The 23696-nt window shown below is 40.5% G+C and overlaps 1 gene segment (V, D, J or C); it reads left to right on the top strand.

Annotated features, from left to right (window-relative positions):
- The first annotated feature begins 18601 nt into the window (after positions 1–18601).
- On the top strand, positions 18602–20185 carry LOC129563454 (T cell receptor alpha variable 24-like). The segment is given in 2 exon segments: positions 18602–18868; positions 19033–20185. Coding segments are annotated over 2 exon segments (357 nt in total).
- The last annotated feature ends 3511 nt before the right edge of the window (positions 20186–23696 follow it).

Below are 23696 nucleotides of genomic sequence, written 5' to 3'. Positions count from 1 at the left end.
CATTTCATGGCAACTAGATGGGGAAACAGTGGAAACAGTGGCTAACTTTATTTTTGGGGGCTCTAAAATCACTGCAGATGGTGATTGCAGCCATGAAATTAAAAGACGCTTACTCTTTGGAAGGAAAGTTATGACCAACCTAGATAGCATATTAAAAAGCAGAGACATTACTTTGCCAACAAAGATCCATCTAGTCAAGGCTACAGTTTTTCCAGTGGTCACATATGGATGTGAGAGTTGGACAGTGAAGAAAGCTGATGGCCGAAGCATTGATGCTTTTGAACTGTGGTGCTGGAGAAGACCTTTGAGAGTCCCTTGGACTGCAAGGAGATCCAACCAACCCATTCTAAAGGAGATCTGTCCTGGGTGTTCATTGGAAGAACTGACGCTAAAGCTGAAACTCCAATAGTTTGGCCACCTCATGCGAACAGTTGACTCACTGGAAAAGACTCTGATGCTGGGAGGGATTGGGGGCAGGAGGAGAAGGGGGCGACAGAGAATGAGATGGCTAGATGGCATCACCGATTCGATGGACATGAGTTTGAGTGAACTCCGGGAGTTGGTGATGTACAGGGAGGCCTGGCGTGCTGCGATTCATGGGGTCGCAAAGAGTCAGACATGACTGAGCGACTGAACTGAACTGAAGAAACTGTATCAAGTCATTCAGAGTAAGATCTCTGTATGGCCACAGAGGGGCAATGCTGCTTCAGAGAAGCATACACAGATTCTTCAAGATTTTATTCCACATACACAGATTCTTCAAGGAGCCTTAAAGGATCCTTAAAATATCTATCAAATGTTTATCTCCAAATTTGCTTCAATTGACATCTCTCAATTTGTGTGTATATAGGTATCCATCCATCTACTTAAATAGTATCTGTGTATAATTTAGTCTAACAGTTTGAAAAATATGGCTTTGAAAATTAATATTTCTTTAAACAAAATGCTTTGTCCTCTGCGTAAGGCCACATTAATTTCTCTAATATAAATTTATAATGTTTTCACCCAGATACATCCCAAATTCCAATCATACTGAGTTAATCAGTGCCAGATTTCCCTTACCCCATTCTTTACTAAGAAATCTAGTGGTGGTGTAAGTTCCAATTCAAGCAGCTCCTCATCAGAACTACTCTCTGACTGAGCCCAGAATTGAGTCCATTATCATTTTCTTGGGTGCATCATGTAGAAACACATTCTCTTTAGTAGCTTTTATCTGAATGTACTTGAGTGTTGGGAGTGGGTAGGCTGAAGACTGCTACTTCTGTCTCTTTCTGGAATGAGACCCAGGGATGACCATTTAGTAGGTACAAGTAAATGTATATTGAAGACATGCATCAGTGAGTGAATAAATAAAAGAGAAAACACACCAAAAATTCAACAAACAATAAAACAGCCCCTTAGAGAGCCGGAGTAGATGGGATTAGACTGAGGCCTGGGAATGGTTATTATTGTCTCCTTTTGAACTGTGATGATGGTTTTCTTTGGTAGTGTCTGAGATGACATCAAATACAGAGACCACAAACTCTCCTTTGTGCTTAAAAAAATGAGCTCCTTATTTTCCGTCTCTGTTCCCTGATGTGTTGATATCAAAAGCCAGATTGACTCTTTACATTTTTGTATTTTGCCTGTTAGGACAAGGTGTAACTCAGGATGAGGACTATCAAAAATGTTTCTTTGCTGAATGATCATGGTCTCATATCTTCTGCATTCTGCAGAATTTTCCTAGCCAATCTTATCCATTTGGAGATCAAATGTCCTCCAGAACAGATTATGCCAGTGCTTCTCAGTTTATTTTCTCTATGCATATTCTTGGAAACATTTTATTTGCCTGATTTATATTTTAGAAGAAATATAAATTGAAATTAATCTAATTATATTTTATTAATTCTTAGGATCATGTAAAGTGTGGAAACATGAACGATTGTGTTAAAATTTAAGTTCCATCAGAGCAAAAGGACTATGTATCTTTATGTTCTGCTCCATAAGCTTTGCTTGAATGATACATTATGCCCCTTGTGTATTTGCAATAGACTTTAATTAGTATTTGTAATAAAAAAGAAGTACCCTGTAATGTTAATCTTATGAATTCATGGGAGGCCCTCTCTTCCCTATTGTAAACTCATCATATTCCTATTAAAACATCAAGCTCTCCTGATATATGATTTTTAACCTTCTAGGAGGTGTGAGGAAAAGGAAGAAGCGAATAGAGTGAGAGATATTCCAACCTGGTCTTTATGCCTATAAGGGGGGGCATTTCTGATTCCCAATGAATTTAATTTTTGGTGATTCTAAATTAGCACTGAATGAGAAGTATACTTTTGAGAGAGATAGGTTTGAAGAAAGCACTTATGAAAGGGTGGGACCTACTGAAAGAATAAAAACGGGTGTTAGGTTAAAGTCAGAGTTCTAACTGGCTAAGAGCAGAAGAGGATCTTGAGTTGCCACTGAGCACTGGTGCCAGAAACAATGGACAAGATACTGGGAGCATCACTTTTGATTCTGTGGCTTCAACTAGTCTGTGAGTTGTGGAGGAGAAAATCTAGGATACCTCATTAATTAGGAGGACTGAGAAAACTGGGTTACAAACAAGTTCATGCAGATATTCTTAAAAAAGAAATGTATTTTATGGAATTCATGGCTTTTATCTCTTTAAGCAGGGGTGAATGGACAACAGAAGGAAAAAAGTGACCAACAGCAGGTGAAACAGAGCCCTTGATCTTTGACAGTCCATGAAGGAGAGATTTCTGTTCTGAATTGTGGTTGTAAGAAGAGTGCTTTTAACTACTTCCTTTCATACCAGCAATACCCTGGTAAAGTCCCTGCTTTCTTGGTAGCCATAAGTTCAGTTGTGAATGAAATGGAAGAGGGAAGACTCACAGTTTTCCTCAGTACGAGTGCCCAACAGCTCTCATTGCACATCACAGCTTCCCAGCCTGGAGACTTAGCCACATACTTCTGTGCAGTAAGTGCACGGTGCTCCCCAGACACCTACAGCCTGTACCCAGACCTGCAGCCGGGGCTCCAGACACACCCTGCTGTGCAGATGAAACATACACACAGACACACAATTTGTTTCTGCATAAAAAGTCTTAATATATTTAGGAAAACTGACATTATATAGAATTTATTTTTTGACCAAAATGGAAATGATATGAAAAATTAAGTGCAAAGAGACATCTCTAGAAAGTCCCATTATGTATTTGGTATATATTTAAAACCTATAACTTTAAAACAACCCTAGGTTAAAGAAACAATTACAATGGATGCTAGAAGATATTTTGAAAGTAAATGTTTTGAAATCACATTAAATGTGTACAAAATGCAGCTAAAATAATACATAGAAGGAAATTTATCTTTTTAAATACTTACATTATGAAAGAAGGGCTTCCCTAGTGGCTCAGACAGTAAAGCATCTGTCTACAATGCAGGAGACCCAGGTTTGATCCCTGGGTTGAAGAAAAAAGGTTGATAAACTATTATCAAGGCTTTCAAGAAAAGATGAGGGATGTTGAGCATTTTTTCATGTGTTTGTTAGCCATCTTTCTGTCTTCTTTGGAGAAATGTCTGTTTAGTTCTTTGGCCCATTTTTTGATTGGGTCATTTATTTTTCTGGAATTGAGCTGCAGGAGCTGCTTGTATATTTTGGAGATTAATCCTTTATCAGTTGCTTCATTTGCTATTATTTTCTCCCATTCTGAAGGCTGTCTTTTCGGGTGGGATGATTGGGAGAATGGCATTGAAACATGTATGTTGTCATATGTGAAACGAATCACCAGTTCAGGGTCGATGCATGTTACAGGATGCTCGGGGCTGGTGTGTGGGGATGACCCAGAGGGAGGATAAAGGTAGGAGGGAGGTTCAGGAGGGGGAACTCATGTACACCCGGGGCGGATTCATGTCAATGTATGGCAAAACCAACCAATATAATATTGTAAAATAAGTAGCCTCCAATAAAAAATAAATAAATAAATAAAGTTATTATGAAATGTTTAAAAAAAGGAAAAGATGATAGAAAAACAAATTAAACCCAACTTAAACTGAAAGAAGTAAATAATAAAATGTTCAATCGGTGAAATACAAAGAAATCTATGGAGATAACCATGAAATACAAAGTTAATTTTGTTAAAAAGATTAATAAACCTGATATATTCCTAGGTAGAATTATCAAAGGAATAAAGAAAAATACAAATTATAAATATAAGTAATAAAAAAGAGAACTATTCTGCAGGTTCTGTTATGTTCTAAAGGAATGAAAGAGTATCATTAGCAAGTTTATTTCACTGGGTCATTGTATAGAAGTGGATCCACACCGGTAAGGAAAACTTATTTTTTTACAAACTGCAAAGACAATTCAATAGAGGTAGCGAAGTGTTTGTTTTTAATTAATTTATTTATTGTAATTGGAGGCTAATTACTTTACAATATTGTGGTGGATTTTGCCATACATTGACATGAATCAGTCATGGGTGTACATGTGTCCCCCAGTCCTGAAACCCCTCCCGCCTCCCTCCCCATCCCATCCCTCAGGGTTGTCCCAGTGGACCAGCTTTGAGTGCCCTGTTTCATATGTAGAACTTGAACTGGTCATCTATTTCACATATGGTAATATACATGTTTCAGTGCTATTCTTTCAGATCATCCCTCCCTTGCCTTCTCCACAGAGTCCAAAGTTCTGTTCTTTATATCTGTGTCTCTTTTGCTGTCTCACATATAGGGTCGTTGTTACCACCTTTCTAAATTCTATATATATGCATTAATATACTGTACTGGTGTTTTTCTTTCTGACTTACTTCACTCTGTATAAAAGGCTCCAGTTTCATCCACCTCATTAGAACTGATTCTAATGTGTTCTTTTTAATAGCTGAGAAATATTCCATTGTGTATATGTACCACAACTTTTCTTATCCATTCATCTGCCAATGGATATCTAGGTTGCTTCCATGCCCTAGCTATTGTAAACAGTGATGAGATGAACATTGGGGTACACATGTCTCTTTCAATTCTGGAGCGGTAACATAGTTTTATGAGCAAATGAGATTAAGACAATTGGATATTCTTGAGAAAAAATTGAAACTTGACCTAAATATACACCTTATAAACCTTTTTGCATACACCTTATACAAAAATTTGAGTATAGTCTCAAAGTGACCCATACATCCAAGTATAAATTGTAATATTACAAATCTTTTAGGAAAAAATAAGAGAATATTTTCATGACCTATGTCTGGAGAAAAAGACTTTTGACATGATACCAAAAGCACAATCCATTAAAAAAACTTAGATTTCATCAAAATTAAAAATGTTTGCTCTGCAAAAGACACTATTAAGAGAAGGAAAAAGATAAATCGCAGAATGGCAGGTAATATTTGTAAACATATTTTCATTCAAAGACCGTAGTCAGAATTCAATGAACTCTCTGAATTCAGCAGGAAGAAAGCAAACAATCCAGTTGAAACCTGGACAAAAGATTAACGCAGACACTTTACCAAAAAGCTATCTGGTAATGAAATAAGAATATAAAGAGATGATTAGCATTATTAGTAATTCAGTTCAGTTCAGTTCAGTCGCTCAGTCGTGTCCGACTCTCCGCGACCCCATGAATCACAGCACGCCAGGCCTCCCTGTCCATCACCAACTCCCGGAGTACACTCAAACTCATGTCCAGAGAGTCGGTGATGCCATCCAGCCATCTCATTCTCCGTCGTCCCCTTCTCCTCCCGCCCCCAACCTTTCCCAGCATCAGAGTCTTTTCCAGTGAGTCAACTCGTCGCATGAGGTGGCCAAAGTATTGGAGTTTCAGCTTTAGCATCAGTCCCTCCAATGAACACCCAGGATTGATCTCCTTTAGAATGGACTGGTTGGATCTCCTTGCAGTATAAGGGACTCTCAAGAGTCTTCTCCAACACCACAGTTCAAAAGGGAAATGCAAATTAAGCCACAAAGAGATAACACTTCACATTTCTCACAGGCTAAAATTAAAAATACTAAAGAAGAATGGAACTGGGCGAATCAACCTGCTGGACTTCAGGCTCTACTACAAAGCCACAGTCATCAAGACAGTATGGTACTGGCATAAAGACAGAAATATAGATCAATGGAACAAAATAGAAAGCCCAGAGATAAATCCATGCACCTATGGACACCTTATCTTTGATAGGGGAGGCAAGAATATTCAATGGAGAAAAGACAATCTCTTTAACAAGTGGTGCTGGGAAAACCGGTTCAACCACTTGTAAAAGAATGAAACTAGAACACTCCCTAACACCATACACAAAAATAAACTTAAAATGGATTAAAGATCTAAATGTAAGACCAGAAACTATAAAACTCCTAGAGGAGAACATAGGCAAAACACTCTCCGACATAAATCACAGCAGGATCCTCCATGACCCACCTCCCAGAATATTGAAAATAAAAGAAAAAATAAACAAATGGGACCTAATTAAAATTAAAAGCTTTTGCACAATGAAGGAAACTATAAGCAAGGTGAAAAGACAGCCTTCAGAATGGGAGAAAATAATAGCAAATGAAGTAACTGACAAAGAGTTAATCTCAAAAATATACAAGCAACTCCTGTAGCTCAATTCCAGAAAAATAAATGACCCAATCAAAAAATGGGCCAAAGAACTAAACAGACATTTCTCCAAAGAAGACATACAGATGGCTAACAAACACATGAAAAGATGCTCAACATCACTCATAATCAGAGAAATGCAAATCAAAACCACAATGAGGTACCATTTCACGCCAGTCAGAATGGCTGCTATCCAAACGTCTACATGCAATAAATGCTGGAGAGGGTGTGGAGAAAAGGGAACCCTCTTACACTGTTGGTGGGAATGCAAACTAATACAACCACTATGGAGAACAGTGTGGAGATTCCTGAAAAAAACTGGAAATAGAACTGCCATACCACCCAGCAATCACACTCCTGGACATATACACTGAGGAAACCAGAATTGAAAGAGACACATATACTCCAATGTTCATCGCAGCACTGTTTATAATAGCCAGGACCTGGAAGCAACCTAGATGTCCATTTGCAGACGAATGGATAAGAAGGCTTTGGTACATATACACAATGGAGTATTCAGTTCAGTTCAGTTCAGTTCAGTCGCTCAGTCGTGTCCGACTCTCCGCGACCCCATGAATCACAGCACGCCAGGCCTCCCTGTCCATCACCAACTCCCGGAGTTCACTCAAACTCACGTCCACAGAGTCAGTGATGCCATCCAGCCATCTCATTCTCCGTCGTCCCCTTCTCCTCCCGCCCCCAACCTTTCCCAGCATCAGAGTCTTTTCCAGTGAGTCAACTCGTCGCATGAGGTGGCCAAAGTATTGCAGTTTCAGCTTTAGCATCAGTCCCTCCAATGAACATCCAGGATTGATCTCCTCTAGAATGGACTGGTTGGATCTCCTTGCAGTATAAGGGACTCTCAAGAGTCTTCTCCAACACCATAGTTCAAAAGCATTGATTCTTCGGCGGTCAGCCTTCTTCACAGTCCAACTCTCACATCCATACATGACCACGGGAAAAACCATTGCCTTGACTAGATGTACCTTGGTTGGCAAAGTAATGTCTCTGCTTTTTAATGTACTATCAAGGTTGGTCATAACTTTCCTATTACTCAGCCATTAAAAAGGATACATTTGAACCAGTTCTAATGAGGTGGATGAAACTAGAGCCTATTATACAGAGTGAAGTAAGCCAGAAAGAAAAACACCAATACAATATACTAACGCATATATGTGGAATTTAGAAAGATGCAAATGATAACCCTGTATACGAGACAGCAAAAGAGATACAGATGTATAGAAGTCTTTTGGACTCTGTGGGAGAGGGCGAAGGTGGGATGATTTGGGAGAATGGCATTGAAACATGTATATTATCATATGTGAAATGAATTGCCAGTCCAGGTTCAACGCATGATACAGGATGCTTGGGGCTGGTGTACTGGGATGAACCAGAGGGATGGGATGGGGAGGGAGGTGGGAGGGGGGTTCAAGATGGGGAACACATGTATACCAGGGGCAGATTCATGTCAATGTACGGCAAAACCAATACAATAAAAAAAATAATAAAAAATAAATTATTTCATCAAAAGTAAAAATGCTTGTTCTGTGTAAGATACTATTAGAGAATGAAAAAGACAAACCACAGGAAATATTTTCACAATGTACTCTCATCAAAGGAGGGTATTTAGAATACAATGACTGTCTAAACTCAGCAGGAAGAAAACAAGTAGTCCAATTGGAAAATGGTTCACCCAGACATTTCATGGAAGAGCTATGTGTTAGGGAAATAAGCATGTAAAAAAATGATCAACATCATTAACCATCACGGAAATGCAAATAAAACCACAATGAAATACCACTCCACATCTTTCTTAATGGCTAAAATGAAAAATAATGATGATACCAAGTTCTGGCAATAATATAGAGAAATAATATAGAGAAATTGGATCACTCATACATTGCTGGTGGGTAAATGGAACATTCATTCTGGAAGACAGCTTAGCAGTTCCACATAAACTTAATTATTCACTCACCTTACAATTCAACAATCACACTCCTTTATGGGCATTTATAATGGAATAATGAAAAACTTATGCTCACACAAAATTTGTACTTGAATATTCATGGAAACTATATATGTGATGGCCAAAAACTGTAACCCAGCCAAATGTTCTTCATTCTCTGAATAAATAAATATGCTGTGGTACACCCATTTAGTACAATATTACTTATAGATCTATCTCAACTTGCTATAAGGTTAAGTCTAAATAAACCATTTTAAGTTGAAAATGTTGTAAGTGGAAAATGCATATAATATACTTAACCTACTGTGCATCAGAGTTTTGTTTGGCCTGATCTTAAAGGTGTTGTACTGAAAGTGAAAAACAGAATGGCTGTATGGTACAGAATGGTTGTAAGTGTATCCGTTGTTTACCCTCATGATCCCAGGGTTGATTGAGAGCTCAGTTTGCTGTTGCTGCCCAGCATCACTCAGTTCAGTTCAGTTCAGTTCAGTCGCTCAGTCGTGTCTGACTCTTTGCAGCCCCATGAATCACAGCACGCCAGGCCTCCCTGTCCATCACCAACTCCCGGAGTTCACTCAAAGTCACCTCCATCGAGTCGGTGATGCCATCCAGCCATCTCATTCTCTGTCGTCCCCTTCTCCTCCAGACCCCAATCCCTCCCAGCATCAGAGTCTTTTCCAGTGAGTCAACTGTTCACATGAGATGGCCAAAGTACTGGAGCTTCAGCTTTAGCTAGAGAATGTCATACAGCATGTTGCTAACATGTGAAAAGATAAAAATTAAAAATACAAAGTATAGTTTCTAGTGAGTGCTTATATAGGTTTCTCTCTACCATAACGAGAAAAATCCTAAGTTGATTCATCACAAGTTGGGGACAGTCTGTAGTGATGAAAAGAAACATACTATTGATTCATGCAACAGCCTAGATGGATCTCAATGCTGAGTGAAAAAAGTGTCTCAGAAGACTACATGGTACATGCTTACACACCATATTATTACAATTGCATGCATCATGTATGAATTTACTTACACAGCATTCTCAAAAGAACGAAATATATAGAGAAAAGATCAGTAGTTGCTAGGAGTTTCAGGGGTGGAGACAGTGTGAAAGTGCTTATCTCTAGAGAGATGGAACAATTCTGCATCATGATTTTAGTGATGGTACAAAAACTTATACCTGTGATAAAATTTCAGAGCTATGCATAAAAAGAGTGTATATAAAGCTGATATATCAGATTATCACCTGTATTTTAGTAATACTTTATCAATATCAATTTTCCGGTGTATCTATAACATCTATAATTATATATGCTACATATACAACACCATGCTGCTGCTCAGTTGCTGTGGACATTCGTGATCTCTTCTACTTAAATACAAGTAGGTTTGATAATGTAAACCAGGGCATCAGCTGCCTGTCAGCACTCATAGGTGAAATGGGACAGAGGAGAAGATGTCTCAACTAAACGTGCCCTCTCCTCTATGTATCAGTCATTAACAACGCCACTCAAGCAACTTAAAAACAAGGAGTTGCCACTGTTTTAGAGACCTTGTCTGCACTTCCTTTCTACTATTCATTTGCCTTTGGTTCTTTAATATTAATTCATCCATTAAAATGGTAAAACCAACTGGAAAATTCACAGCTACATTCAAATGAACAGATAACAGTTTACAAAATTTCAGTCATAGCCTTCTGTGCTGTAGAGGTATAGTGTGTGCTTGCAGTCTGTAGATACCAAGTTTTGTTGGAGTGCATTATAGCATTATGGCACAGAAAGAACTGATATGCTTATCTTAACAAAAAAAGAAAAAATAACAAGCAACTAACTAGTGAGACTGAACACATTGGGCCAGTGGGACAGAAAAAATGACACGAGGACAATTCTAAAACACATGATCTAAGAAGTACAATTCTACTTGTGGAAGGAAAGGGACTGAATATCCTGATCCCCCTTAAAGTCTGATAAATAAGATTCAATATAAAGTTTCAAAAGAATAATTATTTTATTCTTGTTATAAATTCATAAAACATAAAAAGCAGAACAGACTCTGAAAGTTAGAAGGACTGATATATTATCATTTGATGTCGAAATGATTTTATGCATTGGAAAAAAAACAAGTAGAGCCCTAAAACCTATAAAAAATATGTTAAAAATTTTGAATAAGACTGCCTTTTGCCAAAAGTATGTGAGTTTTTAAATAGAGCATTTAGATTTTGGATGGAGAAATGTAAGCATAGGCTAAATGAATGACTAGTAAACAGATTATAAGAAGGGTTCATTGCTTTTATAAAATCTGATTTTAGGTCTGCTCATTTTGTTACAAACAGCATTATCTTGTTCTTTTTAATGGCTGAGCAATTTCATTGTGGGGTTTCCCCAGTGGCTCTGTGGTAAAGAATCCACCTGCCAAGTAGGACACATGGGTTCGATTCCTGGCTCAGGAAGTCCCTGGAAAAGGAAATGGCACCCTACTCCAATATCTTGCCTGGGAAATCCCATGGAAAGAGAAACCCAGCAGGATACAGCCCATGGATTCCAAAGAGTCAGACACTACTTAGTGACTAAAGAACAACAATAATAAAATTGTACATAAGTAACACATTTTATTCATTCCTCTGTCACTTGAACAGACCCTGATGCTGGGGAAGATTGAGGGCAGGAGGAGAAAGGGACGACAGAAGATGAGATGGTTGGATGGCATCAGCAACTCAATGGACATGTGTTTGGGTGGACTCCGGGAGTTGGTGATGGACAGGGAGGCCTGGCGTTCATGGGGTCGCAAAAAGTTGGACACAACTGAGCGACTGAACTGAACTGTCAAAGCACATTCCATTTTGCTGTAACCAAACACCAATAAAAACGTAAAACAAACAAACAAACAAAAATCCTATATTAAATAGGATGGCAAAATTATTCTGTGGAATAATTATAAGTGAAAATCAACTTGTTTGTTCTTTAGTTCCACTCAGTTCAGACCTTTAAAGTGATTTGCTTTTGCAAAGCCCCCTTTCAGGCTCAACTTAATTTGATTACCTGTGGGGGTGGGGGGAAACAAGACAAAGAATGGTTTGTGGTGAGATAGACTTTTTTCCCCTGCTCTGTGCACAGACCATGTTACCTATGAACATAATAAACCCCACTTCCTGTTTGAAGGAGCCACAGAGGAACCGGATACTGTGTATATGTGCTGCCAGGCACACAGAGACACTGAACTCTCAACTGAGGCAGAACCAGGCACATTTGTGCAGGGGAATCCATGCCTCATGCTGCTCTCCAGTCTGCCCTGGGTGTTCCTGGCCTTCATCTTCTCTGGTAGGTATTCTAAAAGAGAAGCAAATATCTTATGACTTCCGCTTGGTTTTTTTCAGCCTAATTCCTATACTATTTTATTCACTGGTCCATCTCTGTTTTCTGATTTTCCCCACAGGATCCAGTGTAGCCCAGAGAGTCACTCAAGACCAGACAGACATTTCCAGTCGAGTTGGGGAGGTAGTCACACTGAGCTGTCGATATCAGACAATTCAGAGCAGTTACGACATTTTTTGGTATAAACAGCTTCCCAGTGGAGAGATGATTTACCTTATTGGTCAGGGTTCTTCTAGCCAGAATGCAAGGGATGGCCACTACTCTATCAATTTTCAGAGATCACGTAAATCCATCAGTCTCACGATTTCAGACTTAGAGCTGGAAGACTCTGCAAAGTACTTCTGTGCTCTCTGGGAACTCACAGTGGTTGAAGTAATAGGAAAAGCTGAACAAAAACTCCAGAGCTTAGTAAGAGAGAGCCCTGCTGCAGTGGAACCCAGGCTGAAATACACACCTGCAGACCCCAGACAAGACATGGTGGTCCTGAGGTTGCTTCATCTGTGGTCTGGATCAGAAGAGTTAATTCTAAACAAAAGCTCCTTCTATGTCATTTGGAAGCAGGTGCCTAGAGTAACTTTCTACTGATACATTCTCCTCCTGAATTTTTGACTTTAAATCAGTCACACAGAACGTGTGCAAAGTTGTCTAGATTTGAAAACTTGCCCCATAACAATGCAGAATGGCAGTTTCACCTAGAGAGGCTCACATCACAAATCTGGGTCTAGAAATTGTCACGAAGATCATCTGCTTAGTCCTTTCCCCTCAGACTTCGTGTCGGGGCCCAGTCGGAGGAGGACCGCCAGTGATGCAGAGAGGTGAGTTACAAGGATTGGAACACGGCAGGGGCTAGAGCTGCTGGGAGAGTCCGTACTCGCTGTACCTTCGTACGCGGTGTTGAGTTCAGCACCGTAAGTCAGCTAGAGTAACATTTGTGAAGGGAAGTTGGGTGTGGACGTAAGCATGGAGGAACTGTGACATGTATGGAAGTGTATGAGGACAACAGAACCCACAAGACACACTAAAGCTTGTCTGTCTCTCAGCTCCTTCAGTGGGTGGCCTTCAGGAGAAGTGGATGTCATTTTCCATCATGCTACTTGCATACCTGGCCTAATGCAAAGAGAACATGAGGAAGAGATCTGGTTGGAAGTAGAGGAGTTGTGAGTCAACAATAAGTTGAACTATCAGCGCAGCAGCAACATTACGTATTGCCTTAGTCCCTGGAGCCCTGCACCAACGCGCGGAACATAGAAACATGGCTACCTCATCACAAGTATCTTCCAAAACTTACACAAATCTCTTTCATGACTAAGCCTAACCCAGAACAAAAAAGGGAAGCAAATTTGAGGAAATAGATTTCCAGATAGTTAAGTTGAAACAGTACAAAGCTGCCATAATACCTTAACTAGTTAACTTCCCTCCTTGTTAACTAGGTATTCATCGGTACCTCTTTGAACAACATAACTTTCTAATAAGGACAACAGGAAAATTATGCTTCCTGTTAATATGATGCAAGTATTTCTTCAATCAACCAAAGCAACCTCTCTCCCTCAAAGAGAATACCAAGTTCATTTATCCATTTAGGGGTGATGCGGTGATGCTCTTTCCTCTGATAGCTGAATCAGAGGATCCACTGAATTCTTGAACTTGAATACTGAGATACAAGGAGATAAAAATTAACTGGTAATAGCACATTTTATGCTACTACAGGCAGGAAAACTGGAGATGGAAGTTAAAAATGGTTAATGTATACATAAACATATTCATATAAAATGAAACTAATTTCATAACTGTTATATTTTTTGTTACTGCAAATGACCCCATGGTTGTAACTGGTATTTATAACTACCTCATGCATTACCCATCATATAATCTCTTTGCTCATAGCAAGAATCTCCACTCACTGTTGTACTGAACTTCATATAAAACAAGCTCCTTATTCAGGAACAACGCTATATGGAAAGTAATAAAGATGAATAAGGAATTCTGCAAGTCCACCTCTGTGGTTTTGGCAGAAGTTTATGAAACACTGAAGACAAATCCAAGCATCTATTTTAGTGGGCAAAAATCTAATACTCAGGGGAAATTGATATGCTGTATTCTGGGAAACATCATCAATAATGATACCTGATTCTCACAGGCAATAACAGTCACAAAAGGTAAGCATTTCTAAAGAAAACAAACACAGAAAAGTTTCAAGGGAGCTTCTGATGAGCATGCAAGTATATTTTAAAACTGTTTTCGTTTGTTAAAAATCACTGCAAAGAGAGGGTAAAGTCAAGGCCCGACTGGAAGGCTATGTATGCAATACACAGTCCTGAAAAAGGACTCAAATGCAGGATAAAAGTGCATAAATCAATAAGAAGAGAAAATAGCTAATAAGAATAGCAAAATCTTGAAGATCCAAATCAGAAATATTATATTCAATAGATAGTAAACATGCAATATGACCTTGATTGCATTGTTTCTACAGAAACCAAAAATCAAACCTCATCTGTTCCATCCGTGTTCTTTCAGCCTGAGTGTATCTATGTAGCTAGATGTATATGACACCAAAATGATAAGGAAAAATAATGACTCTCTCCAGGAAAGTAAGTGATTAAGTAAATATCCTGGAAGCTTCCATTACTGAACTGATGTGCAGGGGTAAAAAATAGTAGGTCACAGAAGTGGACTTTGAAGGAAAGGTTCAGTTCAGTTCAGTCACTCAGTCATGTCCGACTCTTTGCAACCCCATGAATCACAGCACGCCAGGCCTCCCTGTCCATCACCAACTCCCAGAGTTCACTCAAACTCATGTCCACAGAGTTGGTGATGCCATCCAACCATCTCATTCTCTGTCGTCCCCTTCTCCTCCCACCCCCAATCCCTCCCAGCATCAGAGTCTTTTCCAGTGAGTCAACTCTTCACATGAGGTGGCCAAAGTATTGGAGTTTCAGCTTTAGCATCAGTCCTTCCAATGAACACCCAGGATTGATCTCCTTTAGAATGGACTGGTTGCATCTCCTTGCAGTCCAAGGGACTCTCAAGAGTCTTCTCCAGCACCACAGTTCAAAAGCATCAATTCTTCAGCAATCAGCTTTCTTCACAGTCCAACTCTCACATCCATACATGACCACGGGAAAAACCATAGCCTTGACTAGATGGACCTTGGTTGGCAAAGTAATGTCTCTGCTTTTATGCTATCTAGGTTGGTCATAACTTTCCTTCAAAGGAGTAAGCGTCTTTTAATTTCATGGCTGCAATCAGCATCGACAGTGATTTTGGAGCCCCCAAAAACGAGTCTGACACTGTTTCCATTGTTTCCCCATCCATTTCCCATGAAGTGCTGGGACCAGATGCCATGATCTTTGTTTTCTGAATGTTGAGTTTCAAGCCAACTTTTCACTCTCCTCTTTCACTTTCATCAAGAGGCTTTTTAGTTCCTCTTCACTTTCTGCCATAAGGGTAGTGTCATCTGCATATCTGAGGTTATTGATATTTCTCCTGGCAGTCGTGATTCCAGCTGCTGCTTCTTCCAGCCCAGCGTTCCTCATGATGTACTCTGCATAGAAGTTAAATAAGCAGGGTGACAATATACAACCTTGATGTACTCCTTTTCCTATTTGGAACCAGTCTGTTATTCCATGTCCAGTTCTAACTGTTGCTTCCTGACCTGCATACAGGTTTCTCAAGAGGCAGGTCAGATGGTCTGGTATTCCCATCCCTTTCAGAATGTTCCACAGTTTATTGTGATCCACACAATCAAAGGCTTTGGCATAGTCAATGAAGCAGAAATAGATGTTTTTCTGGAATTCTCTTGCTTTCTCCATGATCCAGCGGATGTTGGCAATTTGATCTCTGGTTCCTCTGTCTTTTCTAAAACTTGCTTGAACATCTGGGAGTTCACGGTTCACATATTACTGAAGCCTGGCTTGGAGAATTTTGAGCATGACTTTACTAGCGTGTGAGATGAGTGCACTTGTGCGGTAGTTTGAGCATTCTTTGGCATTGTCTTTCTTTGAGATTGGAATGAAGACTGACCTTTTCCAAGGATCAGTAGATGAAGAAATCATCCACTATCCAGTTTAGTGCTAAATGCTCTAGCAAGTTTGTTAGTTGTATAGTGCCTGGAAAAACAGGAGTCTTCAGGAAAAGGAGATATTACTCCTTAAACATTCCAAGCATGTTTCTATATCAAGACCTGTGCCCCTTGCTTTGCCCTATCTGCTGTGATGCTATCCCTCAAAACGTTTACATGGTGCACCTCTGAAAACTCAAATATTACACCTTTGTGAACACCTTATCTTAATCTTACTATTTTCATTCCCAGAGAATCAGTCTCCAGCAACTGCGTAGCAAGAATGAAAGCTGAAGCACTGCCACCTGGTGTCCTGCTAAATATTTTGTGAGGCTGACACTAGGCACCTTGCTGCCCTCTAGTGATCATGGATTAAACTGCGGGCAAACCTAGTCACTTGTATTACGTGCCTGGAGAATCCCATGGATTGAAGAGTTTGAGTGGCTACAGTCCAAAGGTTTCAAAGACGGAGAGGCTAAGCACGCGTGCATGCTAGTCACAATAGGGGCTTCCATTATTGAACAAATATCAGTAAACGTCTCATTGAAGAAATAGGAGATGAGAAGGTCCGGGAGAACTTGCTGGTTTTAATCTTTACCTGTGAGTGAAAGTCACTCAATCGTGTCCGAATCTTTGTGACCCCATGGACTATACAGTCCATGGAATTCTCTAGGCCAGAGTACTGGAGTGGGTCAGCTTTCCCTTCTTTAGGGGATCTTCCCAATCCAGGGATCGAACTCAGGTCTCCTATGTTGCAGGCGGATTCTTTACCAACTAAGCCACAAGGGAAACCCAAAAATACTTGAGTGGATAGCCTATCCCTTCTCCAGAGGATCTTCCGGACCCAGGAATCAAACGGGGGTCTCCTGCATTGCAGGTGGATTCTTTACCAACTGAGCTATCAGGGAAGCCCTGATAATCTTTGCCTACTAGATGTGAAAATGATTGACTTCGAACGACAAATACTGGGTTGGCCAAAAAGTATCTTCATGTTTACCTTTAACTTACATGGGATGATTCTGAAGAGCAAGTAATAGGCTACCTTGGAAAGGAAGCTCAGTATGATTGCACAAAGGGTATTTTTCTTCTTCTTCTTCTGGTAAGTGAAATCGTTTCCACTGCTCTGTCCTTTCTTGTAGAATAGTATAGAAATATTCTGGGAATGGGAGCAAGACTCAAAAATGGGGAAAAAAGCTAAGCAATCATAGTAAACACTGCTTGGTATACTCATTCCAACAACATCTCAATCTCTCAGTATAACACCCTAATGAACTGACTTTCCCTGAACGGTAAGAACATGATAGACCACGGAAACTTATGAAAATACAGGAAATCTACCATTTAAACTGCCAATTACACCTCAAAAAATATTAAGCTCTATCTTGTGGATAGACTCCTTTGCAATTTGAGAGTTTGGCTCCCAAAGCCTCAACGTTTTGTGCATTGCTTGCAACTGACTGAGTGCCTGTGCTAGGGAAATTGTTGTGTGATTTCCAGGTGTGTTCTCACTCAGTTCTTATCCTAACCCTTCAAGGTTGGGTCCACGCTACTTTAGGGAGGCAGTGTAACAGTGCTTGAGATGGAAGACTTGGACTGTTTCTAGACCTATCACTCATTAGTGAGTGATCTCGGGAGTATCCCTTAATTATTTTTATGCTTCAGTTTCCTCATATCTGCAATGTGGATATTGATAGACTCTACCATGCAGGGTTCTTAGGAGAAGTGAATGAGATGATGACTGCCAATGTGAGCCCAGTGCCCAGCAGAAGGATACCGACTATTCACAGAAATGGAAATTGAACACGAGAGAGGTTCAATACCTTGCCTGGTGTTGCAGAGTAAGTGTCAGAGTGGAGCCCTCCCTCCATACCTTACTTAGAGAAGATGCCTTCCTCATCCCAAGAGTAACTCTCTATCTTAATATAATATTGTATTGTCTTTAAAGTGCTTATTCAATGCAGTAGGTGCTGTGCTGGCTTGATTCTTGATCAGGGAGCTAAGATCCCACGTGCTTTGCCCCTCCCCCAGAAAAAAAATCATTAAAAAACCCAGAAGCAATATTGTAACAAGTTTAATAAAGTCTTTAAAAATGATTGATATCAAGAAAATTCTTTTTAAAAAAAGAAAGAAAATCAACAAGTAGACTCCTATTATTTTTAAAACATATAACCTCTGACATTTAAAGCATTTACAGAATATCACAAACACAGGGGCATGACAGATTTCAAACACCATAGGCTCCATACCAGATAGATAAATGTTCTAATTCTTACTGTGCCATTTACCTGATATTTCACCTTGAGTTAATTACCCAAACTCTTTGAGCTTCAGTTTTTGTTATTTGTAAATTAGCAATAATAGTAACTCTATTGTGTGACTTTCTTATTAGAATAATGTACGTGAAGCAAACAAAATATCAGCACATTATGTGGGTGAACATTTCTATTTGGGGAATTTGAAAGTTTAAAAAATTGTGTTTAAAATACGTATCAAGATTCTTAACCAAAGTGAGATTCATGTCACATATTACCATCCCACTCTCTCAAGTTGAATAGTAGCAGTCCATGATTAAACAGCCCACTTCTGAAAGGTTGTCAGTTCTCTTTGTGTAGTGAGCTCATCTCAATGTTTGTGAATTTGGTCTCAAGAAAGCGGTGTTTGATCCCTCATTTTGAACCACAGGCAACTGATCTAGGGCAGAAATGGTTGGTGTGTTTCTAGCACATGTATGTGGTCTTGTCTCTGATTGGTTGGGCAACCAGGTACAGAAACCTATTTTCTGAAGCAGAAAGTTTCACAGATCTAGGCTGCAGAACGTTCCTCTACTGAGGATACTTGAGCAGGATAAATGGAGAGGAACACTTTGCCAGCCTCATGGCTGATCCTGTGGCTTCATCTTGGCCGTAAGTCTTGGGGCTGCTGAAGACATTCTGAACAGTCTGGGTGGTGATGGGGAAGGAGGGGGATGCAGTCAGGCACCTCAGGATTCTAATATTTGGGAATGTGTGAAGGCAATGAACACTGTAGAGAAATCAGTTTCTATGTGTGACCTTGTCTTTCTGAACAGGAGTGAGCAGCCTCTTGACTGTGGAACAGCGTCCTGCCTTGCTGTGGGTTCAGGAAGGAGAGAGCACCAATTTCACCTGCAGCTTCCCTTCCAGCGCTTTCTATGCTTTACACTGGTACAGGTGGGAACCTGCAAAGACCCCCAAGAACCTGTTTGTAATAAGTGTAAATGGGGATGAAAAGAAGCAAGGACGCATGAGAGTCACTCTGAATACTAAGGAGGGCTACAGCTCCATGTACATCAGAGGATCCCAGCCTGAAGACTCAGCCACCTACCTCTGTGCCTCCACACAGTGCCACTAAGCCCCCTGCAGCCCATACCCAAACCCGTGCCTGCTGCTGCTCCGGGACCAACGTTGAGGAAGAGCCACTGTCAGGAGGAAAAGGGAAATTCAATGAATGGCAGTGTGTTTGGTAATCAGGGGGAAATGCAGACATAGATAAACAGGCATTCCAGCCACTGTAGCTCCCTCAACTAACTGGACTGTTCTAAACATCACCAATCTCCACTACCACCAGTGTACTGGCCATGTCATTGATACCAATTCCTAGCCTCCTCTTTTCCTGTGATCCCAAGTGAACTAGACAGTACTCAAACCTATCTAAAAGAATGTGGTTATGCCTGGGTACTGTTCACCCTCACTGTTGCTGCATCCTAAGAGCTAGTCTTTATGGTATTTCCTTATGTGCATGAATGTAATATGGGGATATGCTGTCTCACACATCTGGCATGGAAGTCTGCATGTTTCATACCAGAACAGTCAATTCTGTGTCATTTAACTCGTTGGAGATTTTGGTTTGCTTTAGGTCAAACTTCCCAGTACATGGACATCTGTATGTCATTTCTTTACTATGTGGCTGTTTGCATTTTTAAAAATAGCTTTGATATCTGGAAGAAGCATTGACAGGGGAAATCCACTACTAAACTTGGTCTCTCCCCTAGTTTATATTGTAATTGTGATAATGAATAAGTAACTGAACTCCAGAATCTGAGTTTCTTACTTAGTAATTTCCAGGTATATGAAGCTGATCAATTATCTGGTCCCGTGCTCATTTTGCAGATTTCCAAATAACCCACCAGTTTAATACCATATTGGGCTTCTCTGATGGCTCAGATGGTAAAGAATCTGCCTACAATGCAGGAGAGCTGTGTTTGATGCCTGGGTCAGGAAGATCCCCTGGAGGAGGGAATGGCTACACATATTCTTGCCTGCATAATTCCATGGGTAGAGGAGCCTGGTGGCCTATAGTCCATGGAGTCACAAAGAGTTGGACGTGACTGAGTGACTAGCACTTTAACTTAATACTGCATTGGTACTTTGCTGCTGCTTAGTCGCTTCAGGTGTGTCCGACTCTGTGCGACGCTATGGACTGTATCCCGCCAGGCTCCTCTGGCAGAGGCTGCTAATTCTGGTGTCTTTCTGTGCTTTGTCAACATGAATTAATTTGCTTCTGGGCCTCTTCATCTTATAGCTTGTGTTTTCAGGTTTCTCCCTGGAGAATCCCAGGGATGGCGGAGCCTGGTGGGCTGCCGTCTGTGGGGTCGCACAGTCGGACACAACTGGAGCGACTTAGCAGCAGCAGCAGCAGCCCCACCATACAGGTTAGTAATTAATATCCAGCCTCTGTCCAGCCTCCTGAATTACGTTGCTATTGTGCTCTCTCTTTCATTAATTTATATTTTTAAAAAATCTATTAGTGTCATTATGTTTTCAGTTCTGTTCAGTTCAGCTCAGTCGTGTCCGACTCTTTGCGACCCCATGAATCACAGCACGCCAGGTCTCCCTGTCCATCACCAACTCCTGGAGTTCACTCAAACTCATGTCCATCGAGTTGGTGATGCCATCCAGCCATCTCATTCTCTGTCGTCCCTGTCTCCTCCCACCCCCAATCCCTCCTAGCATCAGACTCTTTTCCAGTGAGTCAACTCGTCTCATGAGGTGGCCAAAGTATTGGAGCTTCAACTTTAGCATCAGTCCTTCCAATGAACACCCAGGATTAATCTCCTTTAGAATGGACTAGTAGGATCCGCTTACTCCTTGGAAGGAAAGTTATGACCAACCTAGATAGCATATTAAAAAGCAGACACATTACTTTGCCAACCAAGGTCCGTCTAGTCAAGGCTATGGGTTTTCCCGTGGTCATATATGGATGTGAGAGTTGGACTGTGAAGAAAGCTGAGCGCCGAAGAATTGATGCTTTTGAACTGTGGTGCTGGAGAAGACACCTGAGAGTCCCTTGGACTGCAAGGAGATCCAACCAGTCCATTCTAAAGGAGATCAATCCTGGGTGTTCATTGTGTTTAGGAAAGAAAATACATATTGTAAAAACAATACTGGTTTACATACAAATCCCTCAGACCGAAATTATTTAAGAGACGTTCACGTGAAAGATTTTTTTTAAAAGACTATTCACAAGGCAGTAATGAATCTATTTGTCCATCAGATTGCAAATGGTTGAATCCATTTTGCTATATGAATGTGCACAGAACTGGAAGGTAGAGCACAGAAGTGAGTGAGGTGAACCTGTAGTTCATTGTACAGTAGTGCTGATGGAATAAAACAGCACGCGAAAGAGGAGCTGCTGGTCAACTTCCCCAACTGGATCTTCAACATTATTGGCATAAAGATCAATGGAAGAAATGTCTAATACTATCAGTGAAGACCCTGTGTTTTAGCTAACTCTGAATTGGTAGAAACAAAAAGCGCAGAGAAAAAGCAAGGACAAAATTTGTCTGTACTGTGTGTTGCTGCAACACAGTTCTTCATGTTCTTTTCATACCAAAGAACATATAGAAATTGATTACATTTGTACAGCACTTCAATACAGAATGCTGCTTGAAACTGACCTGTGATTCCACATTCCCTGGATTCTTCTTCACCTTAGGAGGTGAGGAGATAAAGCACTTTCCACACAGGTAATCAATTCCTGGATGCAGTGGCACATATCTACTCTTATAAACACGGGGAAAATGCAAACCTGGGAATGAGATTCCTTAAAAAATACCTGTGTCTTTATGAAAGTCATATGTAACCAAACAAACATGCACCAAACTTTTCAGTTTCTTTGGGTTCTCACATGGATCTGAAATTGAAAATATTCTGTTGTGTTAGTTATAGAGATACAGATCTGACCTCTTAAATAGTCCCTCATTTTTTAAAGTCACATGGAGTGAGAAGAATGAGTGAAATATAAACATCAAATTGAACAAGGAAAGCTCACATCTCCCTGCTTACTGTAGGGCCCCAACATGAGCAACCAACCACCTGCTCCTGTTCTGTGGGGCCCAAGGCTCTCATCACACCTGAGCATCACCAGCTAATCTTCTGTGCTAAGGCGGGAGCACTCAGACCACAGGTGAAATGAAGTTTGGTGAAACAGACAGAGGTTTCAGGTCCAGTTCTTAGAGACAATCAGAAATCAGAGAGAGGAAAAACACATTTTATTCTGGCTAATATCTCACAAGTCTTCAACAGGATTCTCTTCATGGGCTTTAGTGTCATTGGGTTTTTCTGCACAACAAACCACCTCAAAACTCATTGCTTAATTATCTCATGATACCTCTGCTCCATGTGGTGAAAGGGGGCTCAATTGCACTGGAGTCATTCAATTTACTCACTTAATTAGTGGGGTTGACTGGAAGCTGAGGCTCAACTGAAATCTCAGAGGCCTGGGCTCATCTCTTCTTCAGACATTCTCAGGAGCGACCATGGCCCTGACGGAAGCTGGGCATCTAACATTGTGCCTCGGGGCTTCCAAAATCACAGACGTGTCAACTGCCAAAGAGCCGCCACCTTTCACCTCAGAACGGGCATGACGTTAACTTCTGCTCGTCTGTTTACTGCAGTAAGTCATGCAGCCAGCCTGGACTCAGTGCACACGGGGGCTGCACAAGGTCCCAGATACCAGGAAGCAAGGATCGCTGGAGGCGACTTTGGCCACTAGCTTCCACATGAGCTGATAGAGTAAATACATTCTTTGTGGCAACCTGGCGCCAGGGTGCTAATGAAGCACATAGACCTTAATGATCATCAGGGTCACGTCAGTTCACTTCTCAGGTGGCACCGCATCCACCTCCTCATCTCTATGCCCCTTGCAACTCCCCTAATCCAGACATTTAGCACCTCTCACTTGGATAACTGCAAGGGCCTCTTCACTCCCTTCCTGCCTTTACTCTCAACTCTTTGAATCTGACTTTTACATGACCACATAGTTTATATATATATATTATATATATATTGGAGAAGGAAATGGCAACCCACTCCAGTATTCTTGCCTGGGAAATCCCATGGACAGAGGAGCCTGGAGTGCCGCAGTTCATGGTGTCACAAAGAATTGGACACAACTCAGCAAATGACAACAATAACAATAACTGAAAAACAATAACAATAGCATATAAAGTTAGTTCACTTCATGCTCATCTTTGGATAATGAGGAACCATTAGAAATTGTGAAGATCAAATTTTATATTAAGAATTACAAGGCAATGCACAATTTTTCCCAGAGTTACTTCTAGTTTTCTCCTTCACCCTTTTCTGCCACGTACTCTAGACGTACATCAGCCACTTAAATAAAACCATTTATGCTGGTGCTAAGCTCTTTCCTTAATCTGAACCTTTGCAGATGCTGTCCTCTTTGGTCAGAATGGTTTTTCCCAAGTACTTG

The sequence above is a fragment of the Moschus berezovskii genome, chromosome 9 (assembly GCF_049115385.1).
Source record: "Moschus berezovskii isolate FMDL1 chromosome 9, NW_MosBer_1.0, whole genome shotgun sequence".
NCBI lineage: Eukaryota > Metazoa > Chordata > Mammalia > Artiodactyla > Moschidae > Moschus > Moschus berezovskii.
Note: the sequence above shows the minus strand (reverse complement) of the source record. Positions and strands in the feature narration are given on the sequence as shown.